Source organism: Hemiscyllium ocellatum, chromosome 24 (assembly GCF_020745735.1).
Source record: "Hemiscyllium ocellatum isolate sHemOce1 chromosome 24, sHemOce1.pat.X.cur, whole genome shotgun sequence".
In the NCBI taxonomy this organism is placed as follows: domain Eukaryota; kingdom Metazoa; phylum Chordata; class Chondrichthyes; order Orectolobiformes; family Hemiscylliidae; genus Hemiscyllium; species Hemiscyllium ocellatum.
Window position 1 is genome coordinate 983829 of NC_083424.1, and position 24506 is coordinate 1008334.

The following is a 24506-nucleotide window of genomic DNA, read 5'->3' on the forward strand; positions in this document are numbered from 1 at the left end:
CCCCGCCCCTCCAATCGCCACCAGGACAGAACCCCACTGGTCCTCACCTACCACCCACCAACCTCCAGATACATCATATCATCCTCCGTCATTTCCGACACCTCCAAACTGATCCTCCCACCAGGGATATATTTCCCTCCCCACCCCTATCAGCATTCAGGAGAGACCACTCCCTCCACGACTCCTTCATCAGGTCCACATCCCCCACCAATCCAACCTCCACTCTCGGCACCTTCCCCTGCAACCGCAAGAAGTGCAAAACTTGCGCCCACACCTCCCTCCTCACTTCCCTCCAAGGCCCCAATGGATCCTTCTATATCCATCACAAATTCACCTACACCTCCACACACATCTTTACTGCATCCAATGCACCCGATGTGGTCTCCTCTACATTGGGGAGACAGGCCGCCTACTTGCGGAACGTCTCAGAGAACACTTCTGGAACACCCGCACCAACCAACCCAACCGCCCCGTGGCTGAACACTTTAGCTCTCCCTTCCACTCTGCTAATGACATGCAGGACCTTGGCCTCCTCCATCGCTAGACCCTGGCCACACGATGCCTGGAGGAACAGCGCCTCATCTTGCGCCTAGGATCCCTCCAACCACAAGGGATGAACGTAGATTTCTCAGCTTCCTCATTTCCCCTTCCCCCACCTTATCTCAGTCCCAACCCTCGGATTCAGCACCTCCCTCTCAACCTGCAAACTTCTTCCCAATCTCTCCGCCCCCACCCCCTCTCCGGTCTATCACCCGCACCCTCACCTCCTTCCACCTATCGTATTCCCAGCACCCCTCCCCCAAATTCCCTCTCCCCTTACCTTTTATCTCAGCCTGCTTGGCACACCAGCTTCATTCCTGAAGAAGGGCTTATGCCCGAAACGTTGATTCTCCCGCTCCTCGGATGCTACCTGGCCTGCTGTGTTTTTCCAGCACCACATTTTTCAACTCCTTCTGAACTTGCTGCACTCTGTTCTCTCAGGTTTAAACCTAACTTGGTTATCAAACCTCTTGATAAGGAGGGGTGCTGTCACTAGATGGTGCACAGATCTCTAACTGGCAGGGGCTGAGTACCAACTCTCAGACACTTCTTCCAATCTACACCTGGACCATGATCCCACAAAGTCCACCTCTACCTCCTCTCCAAAATCTAGACAGGATGCCCTGGCAAACCCATTGTTTCAACCTGTTCCTGCCCCACTGAATTTATTTCTTCCATTCTTGACACTTGCTTTTCCCTCATTGTCCAGTGCCTTCTCACTTACACTTGTGATTTTTCTGACAATTTATGTTAATTCCACACTCCCTAGTTTTCAGGCCATCCTCTTAACAATGCATTCACAATCCTTCTACACATTCATTCCCCCATCCAGGATGGTCTGAAGGGTCTCTGGGTTTTCCTTAAAAGACGGCCAGAATAGTCCCCCATCAACCACACCCTCTTCTCCTGGGCTGAACTCATTCTCACTTTGAACAATTTTTAAACCAGTTTAAAAACAATTTAAAATAGTCTGGCAGGGGATGGGACTCTAAGGAGTAGTGGGACAAGACAGAAGGTCTAGGCTGATACAGAAGTTAAAGCAAGAAAGTTAAACAGACAAGGTTGGCAACAGCATGGCAGAGAACAAGTGAAGGCTGATGAACTAAACTGCATTTATTTCAATACAAGTAGCCTGACAGTTAATGCAGAATAATACAGGGCGTGGTTTGGAACATGGGACTGGAATATCATAGATATTACAGAAATGTGGTTGAGGTAGGGACTGGCAGCTCATTGTTCCAGGGTACAGACGTCATAGGAAAAAAAACAAGAGGAGGGAGAGTGGCATTTATGGTTAGGGAAGACATCACGGCAGCACTTAATGAGGATATTCCTGGAGATCATTCAGTGAAGGCGCAGGTGGAACTGAGCAATAAGAAAGGAGTGATCACATTAATGGAGTCATACTATCCGCCCCCCAGTAGTCAGTGGGAAACTGAGGAGCAAATATGTAGGGAAATTGCAGATAGCTTTAAGAATAATAGGATTGTAGTTGAAATAATTCCACAAAGGATGGCATCCTATCACCAAGTCACCTTTTATTTACATGTGCATAGTGCATGACACTAACGAAGCTAGCACAGGGCCGCTTTACAGAGTGAACAGTACTTCTGACACTCCATTTTACGTCTGGCAGCTGGGGATCCCTGATTGGACCAGGTCATCAACCCCAATCACAGAACTCATACTCTATAAGGTCCACCTGGCTGACCTCGTTCTAATCTCCGCAATCACAGGACAGCATTCTAACTTTCCAAATATATACTGGGACAGCCATAGTGTTACGAGTTTGGATGGGGAGGAATTTGTTAAGTGTGTTCAAAAATATTTTCTCAATCAATGTGTAGATTGCCCTACTAGAGAAGGGGCAAAAACTCAACCTCTTCTTATAAAATAAAGCAGGACAAGTGACTGAGGTGTGAGTGGGGGGTGGGGGGGGGGGGCACATTGGGACCAATAACCATAATTCGATTTGTTTTAAATAGTTTTAGAAAAGGATAGGTCTGGTCCACAAGTTAAAGTTCTAAATTGGGTCAAGGCCAATTTCGAGGTATTAGACAGAAACTTTCAAAAGTTGATTGGGGGCAACTGCTTGCAGGATGTCTGGCATGAGGGAGGCTTTCAAAAGCAAGATAGTGAAAGTTCAGGGACAACATGCTCCTGCTAGTGTGAAGGGCAAGGCTGACAGAAGCAGGAAACACTGAATGACGAGTGATATTGAGGCTCTGGTCAAGAAAAGGAAGAGGTATATGTCAGGCCTAGACAGCTGGGATTAAATGAATCCCTTAAGGAGTATCAGGGGTGTAGGAGTATACCCAAGAAGGAACTCAGGAAGAAAAAGGGGACATGAAATACCTATGGCAGGAAAGGTTCCAAAAGGATTCTACAAGCAAAGTATTAAAGGCAAAAGGGTATTTAGGGAGATAATAGGGTCCCTTAAAGATCAACAAAGCCATTTACGTGTGGAACCACAGGAGAGGGGTGAAATCTTAAACGAATATTGTGCATCAGTATTTACTGTGGAGAAGGACAATGGAAGTCAGGGAATTCAGGGAAATGAATTGTGATGTTTTACTAAGAGTCCACATGACAGACAAGGAGATGCTAGAAGAGGTCTTAAAGCTCATAAAGGTAGATAAGTTCCCCAGGCCTGATCAAGTATAGCTCAGGCCATTATGGGAAGCTAGTGAAGAAAATGCAGGCAGCTAGCAAAGATATTGTATCATTAACAGCCACAGAGGAGATGCTGGAAGACTGAAGGGTAACTAATGTTGTGCTATTATTTAAGAAAAGCTGCAAGGAAAAGCCCAGGACCTACTGACTGGTGTCCCTGATGTCAGTAGTGGGCAAGTTGTTGGAGGGAAATGTGACAGACAGGATCTAAAGGCATGGACTGATTTGGGATAGTCAGCATTGTTTTATGCAGGGAAATTGTGGCTTAAAAACTTTTGTTTGAGTTTTTTGAAGAGGTGACCAAGAAGATAGATGAAGGCAAAATTGTAGACATTGTCTACATTGAGTTTAGCAAGGCCCTTGACAAGGTTCTGCATGGTAGACTGGTTAGCAAAGTTAGATTACATGGGAAAAGGGAAAGCTAGCCAACTGGATACAACATTGGCTTGATGGTTGCAGACAGAAGATGATGGTAGAGGATTGCTGTTCAGACTTAAGGCCTGCGAACAGTGGTGTGCCTCAAGGATTGGTGCTGGATCTCTGTTGTTGGTCATTAATAAGAATGCTTTGGATGAGAATATAGGAGGCATGGTTAGTACATTTGCATCTGACACCAAAATTGGTAGTATCATGGACAGTGAAGAAAATTATCTAAGAGTATAAAGAGTCCAAAACTAGAGGCATAGGTTGAACAAGTTGAATGGGATGTTACTCTCACCTCCTCTCTGGAATTCAGCACTTTCTACCATGATTGGACCAGGTTGTTATGAGGTTTGATTTGAGGAACATATCTACATAGTCTGTAAGAATGACCCTGACCTTGACTACTATCTTCCCACTTACATTTGTGATTTTTCTGACAATTTATGTCAGTTCCACAATTCTCCGTTTTCTAGCTATTATTTTGCTTTCATGTTAACGTTTCAGTCTTAAATCTACCACTCTGTTCCAGTGAAGACAAGTACAAGCTGCAGGAATAGCACCTCATTTTCTGCTTTGGCACTTTACAGGTTTTAGGATTCCACATTGAGCCAAACAACTTCAGAGCATGAATTCTATCCCTATGTTGGTTATACCTCCTCCCCACACTAATGTTTCACCACCTGAAGGCAGACTCGTCTTAGGACATAAGAACATAAGAACTAGGAGCAAGAGTAGGTCATCCAGCCTTTTAAGCCTTCTCCGCCATTCAATAAGATCATGGCTGATCTCTTTGTGGACTCAGATCCATTTACCCGCGCTCTCGCGGTATCTCTTAATTCCTTTATTGTTCAAAAAAAAATCTACCTTAGCTTTAAAAACATTTACTGAAGTAGCATCAACTACTTCCCTGGGCAAGAAATTCCATAGATTTACAACACTCTGGGTGAAGAAGTTCCTTCTCAATTCAGTCCTAAATCTGCTTCCTCTAATCTTGAGGCTATGCCCTCTTGTCCTTAACTTTCAAAAGTGTATTTACTAATTATCTAAAGAAGAACATCTTTTTGAGGGGGTGGGAAAATGGAAAAGCCCTGGCATTAAGCTGAAGGATTAAAAATGTTTCCTCTGCCATATCCATTTGAACTATTCTGTGATTCAATAAAAAAATTACACGCATCACTGAAAATTAATGTAAATGGAATTAGCAAGATTATGAAAACTCCCAACTTAATCCCTTTGTATAGTTAATTCTTTGAGAAAATCAATTACATTACAATGTTTATAGAGCACATAATTTTCGGTTTGCATAAGCTTAGTTGTTTGGTTTGGTTCGCTAACCTCGATCCAAATCTTCTCCCACAGAACCTGGGCCTTGCTGTCGGAATCTTGAAGCAAAAGCAGCAAGATTTGATGCAAATGTTTTGATTTCTTGCATAGTGGTCTGAAATCCAATAATGAAAACTACTTTAGATAGTGTTAGATGGAACAGGGAAAAAAAAGTCTCACTGGATGCAGAATCAACAGGAAGTTCATAAAGATAAGTATTGATACAGTTGTGTGAGCAAAAATGCAATGAAGTCTGTAATAATTTCAACCCATTGCTGCTGGATGGATATACTGGGATTTCATAGATCATAGAATCCCTACAGTGTGGAAGTTGGCCATTTGGCCCATTTCAGGGCTAACATTGCTGTAGGATCTCTGTCATCATTTGGATTCAGCAGTTTATGGAATAGGAGAAAGTGAGGACTGCAGATGCTGGAGATCAGAGTCAAAGAGTGTGGTGCTGGAAAAGCACAGCCAGTCAGGCAGCATTCAACGAGCAGGAGAATCGACTTTATGAAGAGCTTATGCTTGAAACATCGATTCTCCTGTTCCTCAGGTGCTGCCTGACGAGCTGTGTTTTTCCAGCACCACACTCTTTGAGTTCATGGAATAGGTCCACCACTGGTTTTGGTGCAGCTAAGGATAGGCAGTAAATACCGATTCTGCTGCTGGCTCACATTTCCCAAAACAAACAAATAAATTAAGTATTTATTCAAATAACATCAATGAAAGAAAAAGGTAGACATATGAAATTTGTTGGCACTTACAGAACAACATAAAGTCAGTGGACTAGATCTGACAAGAAATTGGCTGTCATTTTAGCAAGTTTCACAAACAGTTTTACTCTGCAAACCCAAGCATGTTTTCATGCATCTTCACAAATTCAAATCATTACCAATACACCACACCCCTCAAATGTCCAGCTTCTCTACTCCCTGCAGAGGGAGTAGAGAAGTTTAGGGAGGGAGTTACAGAGGCTAAGGACTTACTAACAATGGTGATTTCTCAAATTGAAAAAGTGCAAATAACTCAGAGGACTGTAGCCATTAATATAGAGAAGGCCAAGGTATACAGGAATTTCAAAACAAGCATGGGAATCTTAAAATCTTATTCCTGAACAGGAAGTCAATGTAGATCAGAATGTACAGGACAGATGAACAAAAGGGACTCATAGAACATAGAAAAATACAGCGCAGGACAGGCCCTTTGGCCCTCGACGTTGTGCAGATCCAAGCCCACTTAACCTACACTAGCCCACTATCCTCCATATGCCTATCCAATGCCTGTTTAAATGCCCATAAAGAGGGAGAGTCCACCACTGCTACTGGCAGGGCAGTACTACTCATTGTGATTTAGAAGAGCAGAGATTTGGGTCAGCGCAATTTTAGAGAGTGGAAGCTGGGAGACTGACAGGTTAGCATTAGAGTTTTGGAGATAACAAAGATAACAGTAACAGTACAGGAAACAAATGAGCAGTAATATTAATTACCTTAGTGAACTTCTTCTTTACAGTGCCTAGCCTGCGGTCAATCTTACGTGCCTCATCAAACAGATTTTCCCAGATTATCTTAATTTTCTGTTGTAAATCTTTCTCTTCTTCTGTCGTCTGATGAGGAAAGACATAATAAGAAACACTTAAAAATGATCTTTTTTAAGTTGCTAGCATTCAGGAGGACAAAGTAGACAAGCAGGAGGCTGGAAGGAGAACAGCAAGCAGGCAGCATCAGGAGATGGAGAAGTCAACATTCTTCCTGAAGGGTTATACCCAAAACATTGACTTCTTCTACAATGGATTCCAGCATCTGCTGGGTTTTTTTTGTCTCTCACGCATTCAGGAGGAGGCACCAATGGGCAGTCCCTTTCAAAAGTTGAAGAACATAGTTTTACACAGATGTAAGATCTCTAATTAGATGAGAACTAACAGATTGAACCCAAATTATGGGAGTTTCCTCAGGTCCTCATTGGTACCTCCATGACAAGAATGATTGCCACACACATCTCAGCCAGACCAGAAACTAGGGAACAGGCTGTCTCTATCTCATCCACAAAGAGACAGGTGAAAGAAGTGATCAATAGCAGAAACATCTCCATGAGGCAGAGTAATGAGTAGTAATTGGGATTTGTTTGAACTGTAACTGTGCAAACTTTCGCTTTTTGAACAATATGTAAATGTAGACACTTGAAGGCTAGCATTTCAACTTCCTTTTATTAATAGTGGTACAGAAGAGAGATGAACTGATGAAAGGAGAAAGGGTTCTTGATTAGAAAGTTAAACCTCTGCACAGGTATACATCCTTCATTGGCAGTTGTGTGGATCTACTCAACATTACCTCTTCAATGACAGTGTGTTCACAGACAATTCAAACTAAGTTCCAGAGAATGCCATCCTCCTAGCTTAGAAGGGTTTAACGGAATGTGCTTACATTAGATGTTTACTGATGTTGATGGCATCACATGAATTCCTCAGGGGCACATCAGACCTGCAACATCCCTGGGAGGCTAGGCACCTGAGTGATTTATACCTCCCTCCTTCTCATTGTCTACTTCTTTCTCTTATTCCAGCTTCTGCTACCCCTGATCCTCTGACCAACTGTGTGAATCCGTTGTATTCAAGATTTACACTTCTATGGTATAAAACAGAATAGCATGTATTTTTACATAAAAACAAAGTGTAAAGCTTTATAAGTCATCATATCACGCAGCCTAAATTAATTACAGAAGTTCATAAATGAGAGTGCAGTGATCGAAATGCATGACAACCTTGTAGACGTGCACTGCATATACCACTCATAGAGTCATAGAGTCATAGAGATGTACAGCATGGAAACAGACCCTTCGGTCCAACCCATCCATGCCGACCAGATATCCCAACCCAATCTAGTCCCACCTGCCAGCACCCAACCCATATCCCTCCAAACCCTTCCTATTCATATACCCATCCAAATACCTCTTAAATGTTGCAATTGTACCATGCTCGACCACATCCTCTGGCAGCTCATTCCATACACGTACCACCCTCTGTGTGAAAAAATTGCCCCTTCGGTCTCTTTTATATCTTTCCCCTCTCACCCTAAACCTATGCCCTCTAGTTCTGGACTCCCCGACCCCAGGGAAAAGACTATGCCTATTTATCGTATCCATGCCCCTCATAATTTTGTAAATCTCTGTAAGGTCACCCTTCGGCCTCTGACGCTCCAGGGAAAACAGTCCCAGCCTGTTCAGCCTCTCCCTGTAGCTCAGATCGTCCAACACCGGTAACACTCGACCAGATAAAGTACCACGATCATAACTACAGAGGCCAAAGGTCTCTTTGCTGATAGTCCTAGTGGACAGATGGCTTCAGCTTCAGCACCTCTGTGGAACTATCACAAAGTGCCAAACACGAACAAGTAGACATCTTTTCAAAAATACAACTTAACCTCTAAAACCCATTCATAGAGATTAGCAGATAGAATGAAAAGCTGTGACATCTTGAATTATCAGAGATGAAACAGTGGTGGCAGTTTCCAGAAAGGCAAGCACGTAAGCATGCACGCACATGAATGGAGTGTATGTCCTGCCTGTTGATGAATCTAGCTGGCCAGTTACTTGGTGCCTTGATTGGTGACTTGCACCTGGGGAAATTCAACAGTGATGGTGAAACCCACTGACCTTCATGCCTGTGAGGCGCCATCTGTCTGAAATTGAATTAGTTCTTATTCATTCATGGGATGTGAGCATCACTGACTAGATGAGCATTCATCACCCATACCCTCTCAATTCTACCCACCCTGTTCATGACCCTCACAATCTTATAGACCTCAATAAGGTGCCCCCACCCCTTTGCCCCAAGCCTTCTCTGCTCTAAAGAAAATAACCTGATTTTGTCCAGTATCTCTTCATTATTAAACTGCTCCTTTCCAGGCAACATCCTGGTGAATCTCCTCAATACCAACTCCAATACAATTATACTTTCCAATAGTGCAGAGACCAGAACTGCACACATTACTCCAGCTGTGACCTAACTTACATTTTGTACAGCTCCAACGTAATCTCAGTGCAAACTGGAATAACAACACCTCAGTTTCTGCATTGGAATCTTGCAGCCTTTTGGACTCAATATTGAGCTCAACAATTTTAGGGCTTTAGCATCTCCTCCCATGCCTTTATCCCACTGACACACCCCAGGCCTTGTTATCATATGGGCAGTTACCACAAATAATCCATTGTCAGCCACCAATGGTCCCCATTAGCAACTACTGATTTCCCCAGGCTGATCTTTACATTCCAGTCTGCCCAAATGTTTCTTTCTCTTTCTCTGGGATCCATTTCCACTTATTGTTTACTCCTTCCCATACTTCCCATTTCCATCTTTAGCATATGTACCAACTGCTTCCTACTTACAATCAATTCTGGGGAAGGGTCAGTTGACCTGAAACGTTAACTCTGCTTTCTCTCTTCAGATGCTGCTAGACCTGCTATGTTTTTCAAGCAATTTCTGCTTCTGTTTCTGATTTCCAGTATCCACAGTTCTTTGGTATTGTTACCAACATAACATCCTTGCTCTTAGAATCTACCCCACAATTGATAAAGACAAGTGCTTAAAAATGTGTTGCTGGAAAAGCGCAGCAGGTCAGACAGCATCAAAGGAGGAGGAGGGACTACCTTTTATCTTGGCCTGCTTGGCACAGCCTCCTCATTCCTGAAGAAGGGCTTATGCCCGAAACGTCGATTCTCCTTCTCCTTTGATGCTGCCTGACCTGCTGCGCTTTTTCAGCAACACATTTTTAAGCTCTGATCCCCAGCATCTGCAGTCCTCACTTTCTCCTAGTTGATAAAGACAAGTGTCGTATATGCCTTCTTAACTGCTCTATTAATCTGCCCTGCCACCTTCAGGTGGACAAACATCCCAAAATCACCCTGTTCCTCTGAGCTTCCTAATGTCTTGCCAGTCACTCAGTACAGCAATATATTGCCATTCCTTCACTGTCACTGGGTTGAAGCATTGCAAATCCCTCTTTAATAGTGCTCTGTGTGTCCCTCACCCTAAAGATTGCAGCTCTCCACCAACTTCTTCTCAGTAATTAGGACTGGGCCATAAATGCTGGCCCAGGGGCACATCTTGTGATTGAAGATACACTAAGTAACTGGAATGGTAGAGTATCTCACCTGATATGTTTTTGCTAAGACAGACTACATTTGGAGATGTCCATTTAATACTAATTAACACAGACATTAATGGCTAAATGATGAAGAAAATTAAACCATAGCATTCACAAGAGAAAAATCTGAGAAGTGAACTCACAGAGATATTATACATTGCTAGGGTTCGATATCTTTCCTGGTTATCTTTTAATCGCAGCTCAACAGCTAAAGACATGGATCGAATTTTGGCAATTGTACTCAGTACATATTTCAAATCCTCCAATGAGTCTGGAGCTCTCTTGAGAGCAACTGAAAGTTCCTGTAAATGATAAAAGAAAATTAGTCAAAAATTACAAATCCAAAAATATTGGCTTTGACAGTGTGAAATTTTTATAATAGAATGTTTCTGAAGAAATTAATTAAATTAAAACAATCTAATTCATTAAGACATGGAATCATAGTCATAGAGATGTACAACATGGAAACAGACCCTTCGGTCTAACCCGTCCATGCCGACCAGATATCCTAACTCAAACTAGTCCCACCTTCCAGCACCAGCCCATATCCCTCCGAACCCTTCCTATTCATATACCCACCCAAATGCCTCTTAAATGTTGTAATTGTACCAGCCTCCACCACATCCTCTGGCAGCTCATTCCATACACATACCACCCTCTGTGTGTAAACGTTGCCCCTTAGGTCTCTTTTATACCTTTCCCCTCTCACCCTAAACCTATGCCCTCTAGTTCTGGACTCCCTGTTTGTTGATATATAACAGGTTATTAACTATACATTAATTACTTTGAATTTTTATTGAGACATCTAAGAACTGCAAAATGGACACTGTTTCCTCTTAAACCTCATTCTCCTCTGGTTAAGCATGGAGTTAAACATAGTCTGGTAAGGAAGGACCCAGCTCTTTAGCCTCAGCAAAGACATCAAACAGTGCATGAAGTTTGCCATAATCATCTAAGAACAGCACTAATAATTAAATATTATAGATAAATGAGGACAAGATAAAAGTGAAACTGAAGTAAACCCACTAATTCAAATACACAGACAATAAATAAACAGATGAACAAAGGGAACATAAAAAGTTTGGAAAATAAGTTAAAATAATTATTAGTTAAAAAACAGACAACAAAATTAAACTTAACTTACATAAAAAGAAATTGTAAAGTATACTAAATAGTGGGGCGGCACAGTGGCTCAGTGGTTAGCACTGCTGCCTCACAGCACCAGGGTTCCAGGTTCAATTCCAGCCTTGGGCGACTGTCTGTGTGGAGTTTGCACGTTCTCCCCGTCTATGTGTGGGTTTCCTCTGGGTGCTCCAGTTTCCTCCCACAGTCCAAAGATGTGCAGGTCAGGTGAATTGGCCATGTTAAATTGCCCATAGTGCTAGGTGTGTTAGTCAGAGGGAAGTGAGTCTGGATGGGTTAATCTTCGGAGGGCCTGTTTCCACACAGTAGGGAATCTAATCTAATCTATCGCATGGAAACAAAATAACAGATAAGAAACTTGGACATGAAAAAGACCACTTAGTGAGGCACAAGATAAACTGAGAGGTAAACACTCCTCTACCCTGACTGGGGAATATATTGTCCTTCCTTGGCTGTCACTGGGATCAAACTCTGGCATTGAGGGTATCTACACCGGGTGAGTTGCAGCAGTTCAAAAAGGGAGCACACCACTACTTTCTTGGGCCCCGCCAATGATGCCCACTTTATATGAATGGATTTAAAAATCATGAAACAGCAAAAGGCACCGACGTAATGAGACGAATGGCCAGTATCTGTGTTTTAAATTCTAATATTGTGGTGCATATTTATTCACAAAATAGCACATTTTATTGAAAATACATTACTTTAGTAAGGTTTTAGATGCACAAAAGAATCTGATGTGTTGCCTATTTAAAGGAGTCATAAAAATCTTTGAACAATATGATTTCCCTATCACCTAGGCTACCTTCTCCCAACAAACCAGGTTAGCAATAATCAACATTGTTGCTTCATAAGAAAAGGTTACACAGTTTATACACACATTGTCACTACATGAGAAATAGAACTGTTCGAGAAGTTTTATATGCGATGTTTAAACAATCAAGGCCACAACTCCTCACTTTACAATTTTTGCTCAAGAGCATATTTTAAACTAAAATATAATTGTAATAAATTAAAGTTACCTCTAGCTCACTTCTCAGGTTATAGAGTTCCCGTTTGGCAGATTCATTTAGACAATACCCAAGGGAATGTACCCACGAGTTTGCATTTTCTTGGACGCTAAATGCCAAGGGTCGCAACTGGAGCCGAATACACTGTTCATCTTTCATCATTGGCTGCTCTGCCACCTCCTCACTGATTCTGGTGTAAAACTGCAACTTCTCATCATAACTAACACAAGAAGGATTCCTTGCTGCAAATTTCTCCACAACAATAGACTTGTCCATCTTCCACAAGGATCTGTACTTCTTCCAACGATTCAGATACTTGCTTAAAGAACCAAGAAGTTTTTGAAGATTTTGACTGGTAGAAACAGCTTGATCCATAATCTGTGGATACTGAGAAATGTCACTGTAAAAACTGAAGATGATCGGTTCATCATCTCCTTCAACATACTGTGGTGAACATTCAATGCAGGATCCATGCATCCACCGTACAAATAGCTATAACATATGAAAGAAGTACAATAAAAAAATTACATTTAAGAGTCAAAACAACCAAACTAATTGATAGACAGATTATGGCCTTTCAAGAAATTAATGGATATGAGGAGCAGGGAGAACAGTGGAGCTGTAGCCCAAGGTCAGTCATGATCACATTGAATGGGGGAGCAAACTTGACCAGCCATATGGTTTAATACTGCTCCTTTTCTTGTTTTTATTCTTTCAATCATTTGAAATTCCTGTTCCTTGAAGTTAACAAAACATGCATTTGGGTTGGGAGATTGATTGATTTACCCAATTCTGTGCATGAACTGCTAGAATTTAGAGTGAACTTGTGCAGGAAGGAATTATAGGTAAATACCAAGACAAAGACTCAAGAATGACCCAATAACTAAATTCACTTGGTTACATCATGGTGATATCCTCTATTATTTCAAATGTGTTCCTTCTCAACAAAAGGAACAATGCTCATTTTACCCTCTACTGTCCCAGATGACTCCACATTAGAGAGAGCCCAGCTAAGGGGGTATTGAGACCTAAATCACAGTGTACCATTAAAATTGTAGGAGAATTTGGAATCCACCTGAAAGACAGCGCATTAAATTATAAGAAATTCCTAAAAATTATAAACTACATGTAATTCTGTAAGAGCACACATTTTGTTGAAACTGTTCATTTTGCACTCAGACAACTGTCAGTCATAATCTCAATGATGCATTCTTCTCAGCAATGCTTCTATCATTCAAAGTCCATTTGCCAACTAACCAGTCAGCATATCCTGCTCATATAGTCTAGAAAGGCTGTTCTCCTTCTTGTTGATATTAAATATTGTCCTGATGAGTGCAAGATGAAAAGCTCTGACAAAGAGTGTCTTTTGTCAGCAGTATCCAATTTTAATTAACCTTAGTTGTTTCCATGCAGTCTTTTATGTTCTGGAGAGTCAGCTGATAAACTTCAGGGGCAGTAGGTTTTAGGACAATCTCAGGAGCAGAGAGGTGAACTTCAACTTGGAATAGTGGATTGGATCCAAGAATAGAAACATTAATCTGTTGAAGATTTCTGCAGAGAGACAATTGATTACTTTAAACAAGACATGAACAAATGTAAAAATAACTGCAGTATCCCTTTTCAGGTTCATCTTCAGAGCCATTTATCCTAGGGGTGGGCAATGAATGCTGGCTAGCCAGCAACATCTATGTCCCATGAGAGAATAAAATATTTGTTTTACTTGTGGCATTAATAAAGTCCCATTTTTTTCCAAACCTTCATAGTTGGGCTGAACCAGTGTTGGTGAATGTCGTCCCTAATCACAGCACACCCCTGTTCTCATGATGGAGTTAGGGATTGCAGACTCTAACTGCTCATTCACATAACATGGGCACCACTAGCGAGGATAATATCATCGAGTCATACAGCACAGAAACACACCGTTCAGTCCAACCAGTCCATGTCAACCATAACTAAACTAGTCACACCTGCCTGCACTTGGCCTATATCCCTCAAAATATTTCTTATTCATGTACTTATTTAAATATCTTTTAAACAATGTAACTGTAGCCACAATCACCACTTCCTCTTGAAGTTTCTTCCACACACAAACCACTCTGTGTAAAACATCAAAGTCAGACTCACAGGTCTATAGTTCCCAGGCTTCTCCTTATATCCCTTCTTAAACAAAGACACAACATTAGCCAATCTCCAGTCATCCAGCACCTCACCCATCATTATAAATTAATATTTCTACAAGGGGCCCTGCAAATTCCTCTCTAAACTTCCACAAAGTTCTGGCATACACAAGATCAAGTCCTAGAGCTTTATACACCTTTATATTTCTAAGCCATCCAGCACTTCCTATTTACTATCAATTTCACAACTCGCACATCAAGTTTCCAGACTTAGGTAAACATAAAGTGTCCGTCTACATTACAAGCATGCAAATTCAAACTCAATACATGTTAAATTCTCAAGAATTTGATACATCGCTCTAACAAAGTGTTGGCTCTTACAGGGTTGAGTAAGGAAATCCTCCTGAACACACCTGACAAAAGTGGCTCCATCCAAACCATCTGCACTGAGTAGGTTCCAGTTGATATTGGGAAAGTTGAAATCACCCATAACAACAACCCTGCTACATCTGCATTTTCCCAGAATCTGCCTGCCTATGCGTTCTTCAATCTCTCTACTGATATTAGGGGGTCTGTAGAAAACCCCCAATGTGGTGGCTGCTCCCTCACTGTTCCTAACTTCCACCCATACTGATTCAGTAGACAAACCTTCCTCAACAACCTTCATTTCTGTAGCTCTGATGCACTCTCGGATTAGCAATGCTACACCCCCTCATTTTCCACCCTCCCTGTTCTTTTTAAACATTCTAAACTCTGGAACATCAAGCAACCATTTCTGCCCCTGTGAAATCCATATCTCTGTTATGGCCACAACATCATAGCCCCAAGTACTGATCCATGCTCTAAGTTCATCACTCTTATTTCAGACACTCCTTGCATTAAAGCAGACACACTTTAACCAATCTCTTTGTTTCATTGCGTAAGAAACCTTCCTGATTGATTTCATACATCCTGTCATTGCCCAATCTGCAACTGTCCCCTTCTCAGACATGTGGCTCTGATTCCCACCCTCCTGCCAATCTAGTTTAAACCCTCCTGAATCACACGAGCAAATCTCCCACCCAGGACATTTGTGCCCCTCCAGTTCAGGTGCAACCTGTCCTTCATGTATAGGTCCCACCTTCCCCAGAAGGTATCCCAATGGTCTAAGTATGTGAAGCCCTCCCTCCTGCACCAGCCTCGGAGCCACGTGTTAAGCTGCATTCACTGACTGTTCCTCACCTCACTATCTTGAGCCACCGGTAGCAAACCTGAGATCACTACTCTACTCGTCTGCTCTTCAGCTTACAACCTAACTCTCTGTAGTCACTTTTCAGATCCTCAATCCTTTTCCTGGCTACATCATTGGTGCCAATATGTTCCACGATTTCTGGCTGCTCACCATCCCCCTTCAGAATCCTGTAAACCTGATTGGGGACATCCCGGACCCTGGCACTGGGGAGGCAACATACCTTCCAGGAGTACAAAATTTCCTGTCAATCCGTCTAACTATTGAGTCCCCTACCACTAGCGAAGGGTAGAAGGTAATTTTGAGATTATTCAACAAAGAACAAAGAAACCTTACAGTCCAGGAACAGGTCCTTCAGCCCTCCAAGCCTGAGCCAATCCAAATCCACTATCTAAAGCTATTGCCCAATTCCTAAGCATCTGTATCCCTCTGCTCCCCACTTGTTCATGCATCTGTCCAGATGCACCTTAAATGAATCCACTGTGCTTGCCTCTATCACCTCTGCTGGCAATGTGTTCCAGGTCCCTTCCTCCCTCTGTGTAAAACTTTTCACCTCTCATCTTGAACACGTAATCTCTCGTTACTGAATCCCTCACTCTGGGAAAAAGTTTATTTCTATCTACCCTGTCTATACCTTTCATGATTTTGTAGACCTCAATCAGGGCCCCCCTCAATTTCTTTTTTTCTAATGAAAACAATCCTAACCTACTCAACCCCTCTTCATAGCTAGCACCTTCCATACCAACCTCATAAACCTTCTCTGCACCCTCTCCAAAGCATCCACATCCTTTTGGTAATGTGGCGACCAGAATTGTTCATAGTATTCTAAATGTGACCGAACCAAAGTGTCGTACAATTTTAACATGACCTGCCAGCTCTTATACTCAATATCCCATCCGATGAAGGCAAGCATACCATATACCTTCTTGACCACTATATCCACCTGTGCAGCCACCTTCAGGGTACAATGGACCTGAACTCCCAGATCCCTCTGCTCATCAACTCTTCCCAAGGCTCTTTCATTTACAGTTCACTCTAGAATTAGACTTCCCAAAATGCATCACATTTGCCTGGATTGAACTCCATCTGCCATTTCTCCGCCGAACTCTCCAGTCTATCTATATTCTCCTGTATGCTTTGACAGTCCCCTCCACCAATCTTTGTGTCATCTGCAAAGTTACTGATCAGACCAATCATGCCCTCTTCCAGATCATTGATGTGCATTACAAACACAGTGGCCCCAGCACTGACCCCTGTGGAACACCACTGGTCACCTTTCTCCATTTCGAGAAACTCCTTTCAACTACTACTCTCTGTCTCCTGTTACTCAACTAGTTCTTTATCCACCGAGCTAGAACATCCTGCACACCATGTGACTTCACTTTCTCCATTAGTTTACCATGGGGAACCTTATCCAACAATTCTATTACGATCTTCTGTTTTGTTGGTTTAGCTTGCAAACTTTCAAAATCTTTCAACAGAAGCTCCTTGCCATTCTTATCAATGTCTTAGTATCAACTTGTACTAAGACAACTGGATTCCTCCTGTCCTACTCCAAGTCCCTCTCAGGATTTGAGTGACAACTCAATAATTTTAGGATCACTACCCTGAGACTAGCGTTTTATTCTAGATCTATTTAATTTAAGTTATACTTCCCAGTTACCATGGTTGGATTTGAAAAAATGTTTTTGGATCATTAGTTGATAAAGTCATAGAGATTTCATGTCTCTGAATTACTAATCAATAAACCGAAACTATGATACCTTTCCCTTAACATTGTGACAGAAACCATAATTATGTTACTAGTATAAATCCAATATCAAATCACCCCCCACTTCTCTCAATCATAAAGACCAGAGAGGGATAGAAATAAAATTGAAGTATTAAAAAAGAATCACACGAAATAAGTACATTTTCTCACGAGGAAATTTATGTGGCAGGAGAAGAAACAAACTGCACCCCTTCATGCATCCAAATTACTGTTTTGTTAAATGAGTTTCTACATTCAGAGTCTCACAGTATTTACCTTTCCATTCATTTCAAGAACAAAATTATACATACTTTAAAATCATTTTGACGAGACAGTCATAAACTCTGCGCTCCCAGAATTTGTAGTACAGTGCCATTTTTGATGCCTTCCCGGTATTGGTGTGGAAAACGAGACCTTCCATTTTTGTCAGCAGAGGTCCAATAGCTTTATATTTACTGACTAAATTCAAGATATCTTTTGTTCGTTCCTGTTCTACGTGTTCGTAAAACTCCTTTACTCCTAACATAAACAACCGGAATATTTCACTTTATCTGTGAAAATTTTACATCATAGCAACATTGTTTTCCAAAGTTTGAAATGATTCTATAATACCTGCAAGATCTTCTTTTGATTTGGGTGGTGGCCTTTTAAAGAGATCTGCCGACTCTATTGCTGCAAGTTTGGTTGCAATATCTCTGACATTTTTGTGGATCTGATTTACAAGGGATTCAAATTTTCCAATTGCTTGCTCACAGCGACCAAGATAATCATGAATACCTATTTAAAATAACAATCAAACTAAATCATATAGTAGTAGCATTTTTGATATCCATTTCATAGAAAGCATGTTTTTCTCCTAAGTCACATTGTTCATTTTATTATTTTCAAGAGCAACAGTCATTATATCTCTAGTTATACCATTTGTGACTTTAAAACAGAGAAACTCATGGGGAGACAATGTTTCTCATGACAATTTTACAGTGTAATTGCTTGCAGGTTTCCCAGGAGCACTCAATCACAGCCAGAATTTGAAGAAAGCACAGCTGACACCCACTTCCTGCTGACCACTGGCAGTCATTCAGACTTATTCATTTTTAAGATATCAGTTTCGCTATCAAGGTCGGCATTTATTGCACAGAGAACACGGCAGTGGGTCACCTTTTTGATTTGTTGATAATTGGAATGTATGCAGAAAAAAACATTAGTGGTTCCCACATTGTAAGAGCTGAATCATGTAAGCTTTTATAATGATACCAACTGTTTTAATTTCCAATTAAACTTATATTTCCATATCTTAAAAGCAAAGTACTATAGTTGCTGCATATCTGAAATGAAGTCAGAAAGTACTGAGAAAGACAGCAGGGTTTGGCAGCATCTGTGGGGGACAGAAAGAGAGTTAACTTTTCAAGTCTAAAATGACCATATTTGGTGTGAAATGTTTCATTTATTTCTCTGCTCACATTTTTATTTCACCCTATCATAGCTGTCTGATGTTTGTGGGACAGTGCTATAAAGTCACTGGCCTTGGGAAAGAGAGTATTCGGTCACATGTTAGATGCAGCCATGGAACACAGACTGTCAAATAACACCATCTACATTTTGCAAAGATCCTGAGGCACAAAGTGTAAAGCCTGCATTACACTGACAGCCACAGATGCTGCAGGGCCAGCTGTTCATAGGTCTTGCTGTGGTAGGCTGCAAGGATCTCTGATGGTTTTAACATTCAAGGCAAACCGTCTGCTCTGCTCTTGGGAAAAGTGCAGGTGACTGACTCACAAGTAAGGCAGCTCAAGAGCTGCCAACCTGCTGCAGCCACTCTTCTTCCAACAGCCATAGAGTAAGCAGATGGCTCTGGAATTCTTCAAAATTTAGAAGCAGAAGATTTTTTTCTAATATTTATTCACAGGACGTTACATGCTTGGCATTTATTGCCTTTCCCTAAGTACTTGAGAAGATGGTGAACACTTTCTTAAAGTGATGCAGTCCACCTTTTTGCAATACTGTTGAATAGGCAGTTCAAGAAATTGACCTAATGACAATGAAGGAACTTCAATATCGTTCTGTTAGAATAGAGTGTGTCTTGAAAGGGAAATGTCTAGGTGGTGGTGTCCTATGAATCTGCTGCCTTTGTCCTTCGAGGTAAAATATGACATAGGTTTTGAAGGTACTGTTGAAGGAGCCTTAGCATATTTCTTTGATGCACAGATCTACAGTGAAAAGAGTGAATGCTAACGGTGGTGAATAGGAGCCACTGTGCCAATCAGACAGGCTGCTTTGTTCTGATAGTGTCAAGCTTCTTGGCAAGATGGCTCAGTGGTTAGCATTGCTGCCTCACAGAGCAAGGGACCCACAATCTATTCCATCCTCGGGTGACTGCCTGTGTGGAGTTTGCACATTCTCCCCATGTTCCTCTGGGTGCTCCAGTTTCCTCCCATAACCCAAAGAGGTGCAGGTTAGGTGAACTGGCCATGCTAAATTGCCCATAGTGTTTGGGATATATAGGTTAGCTGCATTATTCAGGGGTAGATGTAGAGTAATAAGGTAGGGGAATGGGTCTGGGTGGGTTACTCTTCGGAGGGTCACTGTGGACTTGTTGGGCCAAAGGGCCTGTTTCCACACTTTAGGAATTCCATCATTCTATAAATGTTGTTCAAGCTGCACTCAGCCAGGCTAAGTGCAGACCAATCTATCATCGTTCTCATTGTGCCTTGTACTTGGTGGAAAGGCTTTGGACAGTCTGGAAGAAAGTTATTTGTCACAGAATTACCAGTCTCTGACCTGTTCTTGCAGGAGTATGAGAACCAGAGGTCCACAAGAGTCAGGGGAGAATTAGAGTCGAAAAAGATGGCATTGGAAAAGCACAGCAGATCAGGCAGCATCCGAGGAGCAGGAGAGTCAACCCTTCATCAGGTATGAGGAGAATTAAAAGAGCAAAAAAAAGCAAATGAAGAAGAGACTGGCACCTAATATTAAAGGAAATCTCAAAGTCTTCAAGAAACATATAAATAATAAACAGATGATCAGAGGAGGAGTAGGACCCATCAGGGATCAGAAAGGGATTGATGGTTGAAGGTAGGGGTATGGATAAGATGTTAAATGAATATAATGCATTTGTCTTTCACAAGGAAGAAGTCTGGGCAACACAGTAAAGGGGAAACCAAGGCTGAGGCAGAAAGAGGGCATCTCCTAACTTCTGTTGTAATATATGTTTCTACAGGAAATCATTTAGAAAGAGATGACAGAGTGCTTACAGCTATTCTCAGACCACCCAAATATTGATACAAAAGAACAACGTTACTGATCTTACCTAATGAGTTCCAGTTTAGTCTTCTATAACCTGATCGAATAACTCGTTGAAGCTCTCGAATATGTTCTGTCATGAGTTTTGTCTCTGCTGAACTTAGAGAATCCATCAGTTTTGCATAACGATTTAGCATGTTTTTTAGTCCAGTGGTGTACCTAGCGAGACAAGTCGTAAAATATATACTGCATCATTCATGCACCAAAATAGGTGAATTGTATTCAATGCACAGGAGTACCCGGTTCTAACCATTCTGAATAAGGATCAAATGGGTTTAGTTCATACCACTGTCGCCTCTGACTCAAACGTAGTGTTCCGAAGCCCCAGTTTGCAAGACTTAAGCACAAAAGCTAAACAAACACTCCAGGGCAATATTGAGGGAATGGTGCTTTGGCATGGTACTGTCTTTCATTAAACTGTGGGCCAATCTGATCTCTAAGATTATTCCAAGGCAGTATTTCAAAGTTCCCAAGTAGTATTTAGAATGCAAACATTTTGAGTTACTATGGCTATACTTCAAATAGAACTGTTTTAACTGTACACCACATGAGGATGTTCTGAAGCTATGAGAAATCTACATATATCCACTTTAATTCATGCTTGAAATGAAACAGCTTCACACTGAAGTCTAAATACACACATTGGATTTGGTACTGGGTAATGTACCTGGCCAGGTGTTCAATTTGGAGATAGGTTAGCACTTTGGAGATAGTGACCACAATTCAGTTATGTTTACTTTAGTGATGGAAAGGAATAGGTATATACTGCAGAGAAAGAGTTATAGTTGGGGAAAGGCAATTATGATTTGATTGGGCAAGACTTAGGTTGCATAGCATCGGGAAGGAAACTGCAGGGGATGGGCACAATTGAAATGTGAAGCTTATTCAAGCAACAGCTACTGCATGTCCTTGATAAGTATGTACCTGCTAGGCAGGTAATTATAAACCAGAGTCTTACTTCGGTTTTGGGTATAGTGTTAGAAAAGGTTATAAGAGATAGGATTTATATCTAAAAAGGAATAAGGTGATTAGGGATAGTCAACATGGTTTTGTGAAGGGTAGGTCATGCCTCAGAAACCTTATTGAGTTCTTTGAGAAGGTGACCAAACAGATGGATGAAGGTAAAGCAGTTGATATGTGTTTACACGGATTTCACTAAGTCATTTGTTAAGGTTCCCCCACAGTAGGCTATTTCACAAAACACAGAAGCATGGGATTGAGGGTGATTTAGTGGTTTGGATCAGAAATTGGCTAGCTGAAAGAAGACAGAGGGTGTGGGTTGATGGGAAATGGTCATCCTGGAGTTCAGTTACTAGTGGTGTACCACAAGGATCTGTTTTGGGTCCACTGCTGTTTGTCATTTTTAAAAATGACCTGGATGAGAGTGTGGAAGGATGGGTTAGTAAACTTGCGGACAATACTAAGGTCAGTAGAGTTGTGGGTAGTGCTAAAGGATGTTGTGGGTTACAGAGGGACATAGATCAGCTGCAGGGGTGGGCTGAGGGGTGGCAAATAGAGTTTAATGCAGAAAAGTGTGAGGTGATTCACTTTGGAAGGAGTAACAGGAATGCAGAGTACTGGGCTAATAGTAGTGTAGACTAGATTAGATTCCCTACAGTATGGATTCCCTACAGTATGGAAATAGGCCATTTGGCTCAACATGTCCACATCGACCCTCTGAAGAGTAACCCACCCTCTGTTTCCCTCTGACTAATGCACCTAGCACTACAGGCTATTTAGCATGGCCAATTCACTTGACCTGCACATCTTTGGACCGTGGAGGAAATTGAATCAGTCGGAGGAAATCCACGCAAACATGGGGAGAATGTGCAATTTCCACACAGTCACCTGAGGCAGGAATCGAACCCGGGTGCCTGGCGCTGTGAGGCATCAGTGCTAACCACTGAGGCACCTTGCTGCCCCCAACGACCAAAGAGATCTCGGTGTCCATATACATAGATCCCTCAAAGTTGCTACGCAAGTTGATAGGGTTGTTAAGAAGGTATGCGTTGTGTTAGCTTTTATTGGTAGAGGGATTGAGTTTCGGAGCCATGAGGTCATGCTGCAGCTGTACAAAACTCTGGTGCAGCCACAGTTGGAGCATTGTATACAGTTCTGGTCACCGCATTATAGGAGGAATGTGGAAGCTTTGGGAAGGGTTCAGAGGAGATTTACTAAGATGTGGAGGGAAGGTCTTACGAGAAAAGGTTGAAGGACTTGAGGCTGTTTTAGAGAGAAGAAGGTTGAAAGGTGATTTAATTGAGATATATAAGATAATCAGAAGGGTAGATAGGGTGGACAGGGAGAGCCTTTTTCCTTGGATTATGATGGTTAGCATGAGGGGACATGGCTTTAAATTGAGGGGTGATAGATATAGGACAGATGTCAGAGATAGTTTCTTTACTCAGAGAGTAGTAGTGGCATGGAACAGCCTGCCTGCAAAGGTAGTATACTCACCAACTTTAAGGGCATTTAAATGGTCATTGGACAGCCATATGGATGAAAGTGGAATAGTATAGGTTAGATGGGCTTCAGGCTGGTTTCTCAGGTTGGCGCAACATCAAGGGCTGAAGGGTCTGTACTGCACTGTAATGTTCTATGCTTGGGAAGGAAGGGAGTTCTTTGCCCATTATGTTGAGGACTGTAATCTGTTATTGAACAAATGACACTGACTGGGAGTATCCAAGAATTTTACTGTGAATCAAATATCCTGACGGATAAAGAGAGGTGGAAGAATGCGGATAGACTAAGATCATTTATTTTCATTATCCAAATGCTCTATCATTTTCTTAGGTTAAAATCATACCGGAGAAACTTTTGTTCTTGAAGACCCACATTCCTGGCCAGCTGTGGTATTTGAAAACCTAATTGTTCCATATACTTAGATTCCATTATAATTTCTTGAAGTTCTGGGGAAAAATTCACTTCAAATTTGGAACTGACATCGTACCAGTCCTCATGAACAGTTGAATTCTGTATTAGAGAAGCAAAATCAACACTAAGAAACAGCAGACTAAAAGATGGAAAATAACAATGGTTATGCTTTAACGTGCTCTATATTTAGCATTAGAATAACTGTGTATGTAAATTATATGACTGCCATAGTTTGTTTGAAATTATTTGTGTTTAGCAACACAGTATCAGCAGTAGTTCAGTTGGTAGCATCCTCAGCACTGAATCAGAAAGTTGTGTTTCAAAACTGAGCACAAAAAATCCAGGTTGACACTCCAGTGCAATACTGAGGGAGTGCTGCACTGTTGGAACTGGCATTTTTCAGATAAGATGTTAAATCGAGGCCTTGATTTTTTCCTTAAAATGGGCATCAATGATGTCATGGTACCATTTCAAAGATTGCAGTATCTTGGACAATAATCAACCTTCAATCAACATTACAAATATGATATTATCTGACCATTCTACCACTGTCGTTTGCAGAAACTACAGGGTGCAAATTGGCCAGTTTATTTTTATATTACAACAGTAACTATTCTTCAAACAGTCCTTCACTGGCTGTAAAACACATCTGGTGTGTTACACAGGCCCTTCAGCACAGAAACAGGCCACTTGTAACAATAGTTTCACACCAATGTTACTACTCCACACAAGCCTCCTCCACCCCCTCCTCATTATATGTTACCAGCAGGACATTCTATTCTTTTCTCTGTCATATACCTATTAAGTATCACCTTAAATGTCCTCATGCTAATTGCCTCAACTATTCCACGTGGTAATGAGTTCCACAATTCAATAACTTTTTGGGTAAAGACACTTTCCTGAATACCTTATTGGGTTTAACTGTAATGACCTTATATTGATGGTCCCTAGTTCTGGTGTGAATTGGACACATTTCCCCCTGTG

The 24506-nt window shown here is 41.6% G+C and overlaps 1 protein-coding gene across 1 annotated transcript in view; it reads right to left on the reverse strand.

Annotated features, from left to right (window-relative positions):
* dnah10 (dynein axonemal heavy chain 10) overlaps positions 1 to 24506 on the reverse strand; it is a 330367-nt gene that overhangs the window by 224410 nt on the left and 81451 nt on the right. Inside the window, exons 15-23 of the mRNA XM_060844124.1 lie at positions 23455 to 23621; positions 20656 to 20807; positions 17961 to 18125; positions 17660 to 17867; positions 13648 to 13804; positions 12266 to 12745; positions 10244 to 10402; positions 6449 to 6565; positions 4972 to 5074 (exon numbers count right to left, since the gene is read on the reverse strand). Of these exons, the coding sequence (XP_060700107.1) occupies positions 4972 to 5074; positions 6449 to 6565; positions 10244 to 10402; positions 12266 to 12745; positions 13648 to 13804; positions 17660 to 17867; positions 17961 to 18125; positions 20656 to 20807; positions 23455 to 23621 (1708 nt within the window). The remainder of the gene's footprint in view (positions 1 to 4971; positions 5075 to 6448; positions 6566 to 10243; positions 10403 to 12265; positions 12746 to 13647; positions 13805 to 17659; positions 17868 to 17960; positions 18126 to 20655; positions 20808 to 23454; positions 23622 to 24506) is intronic.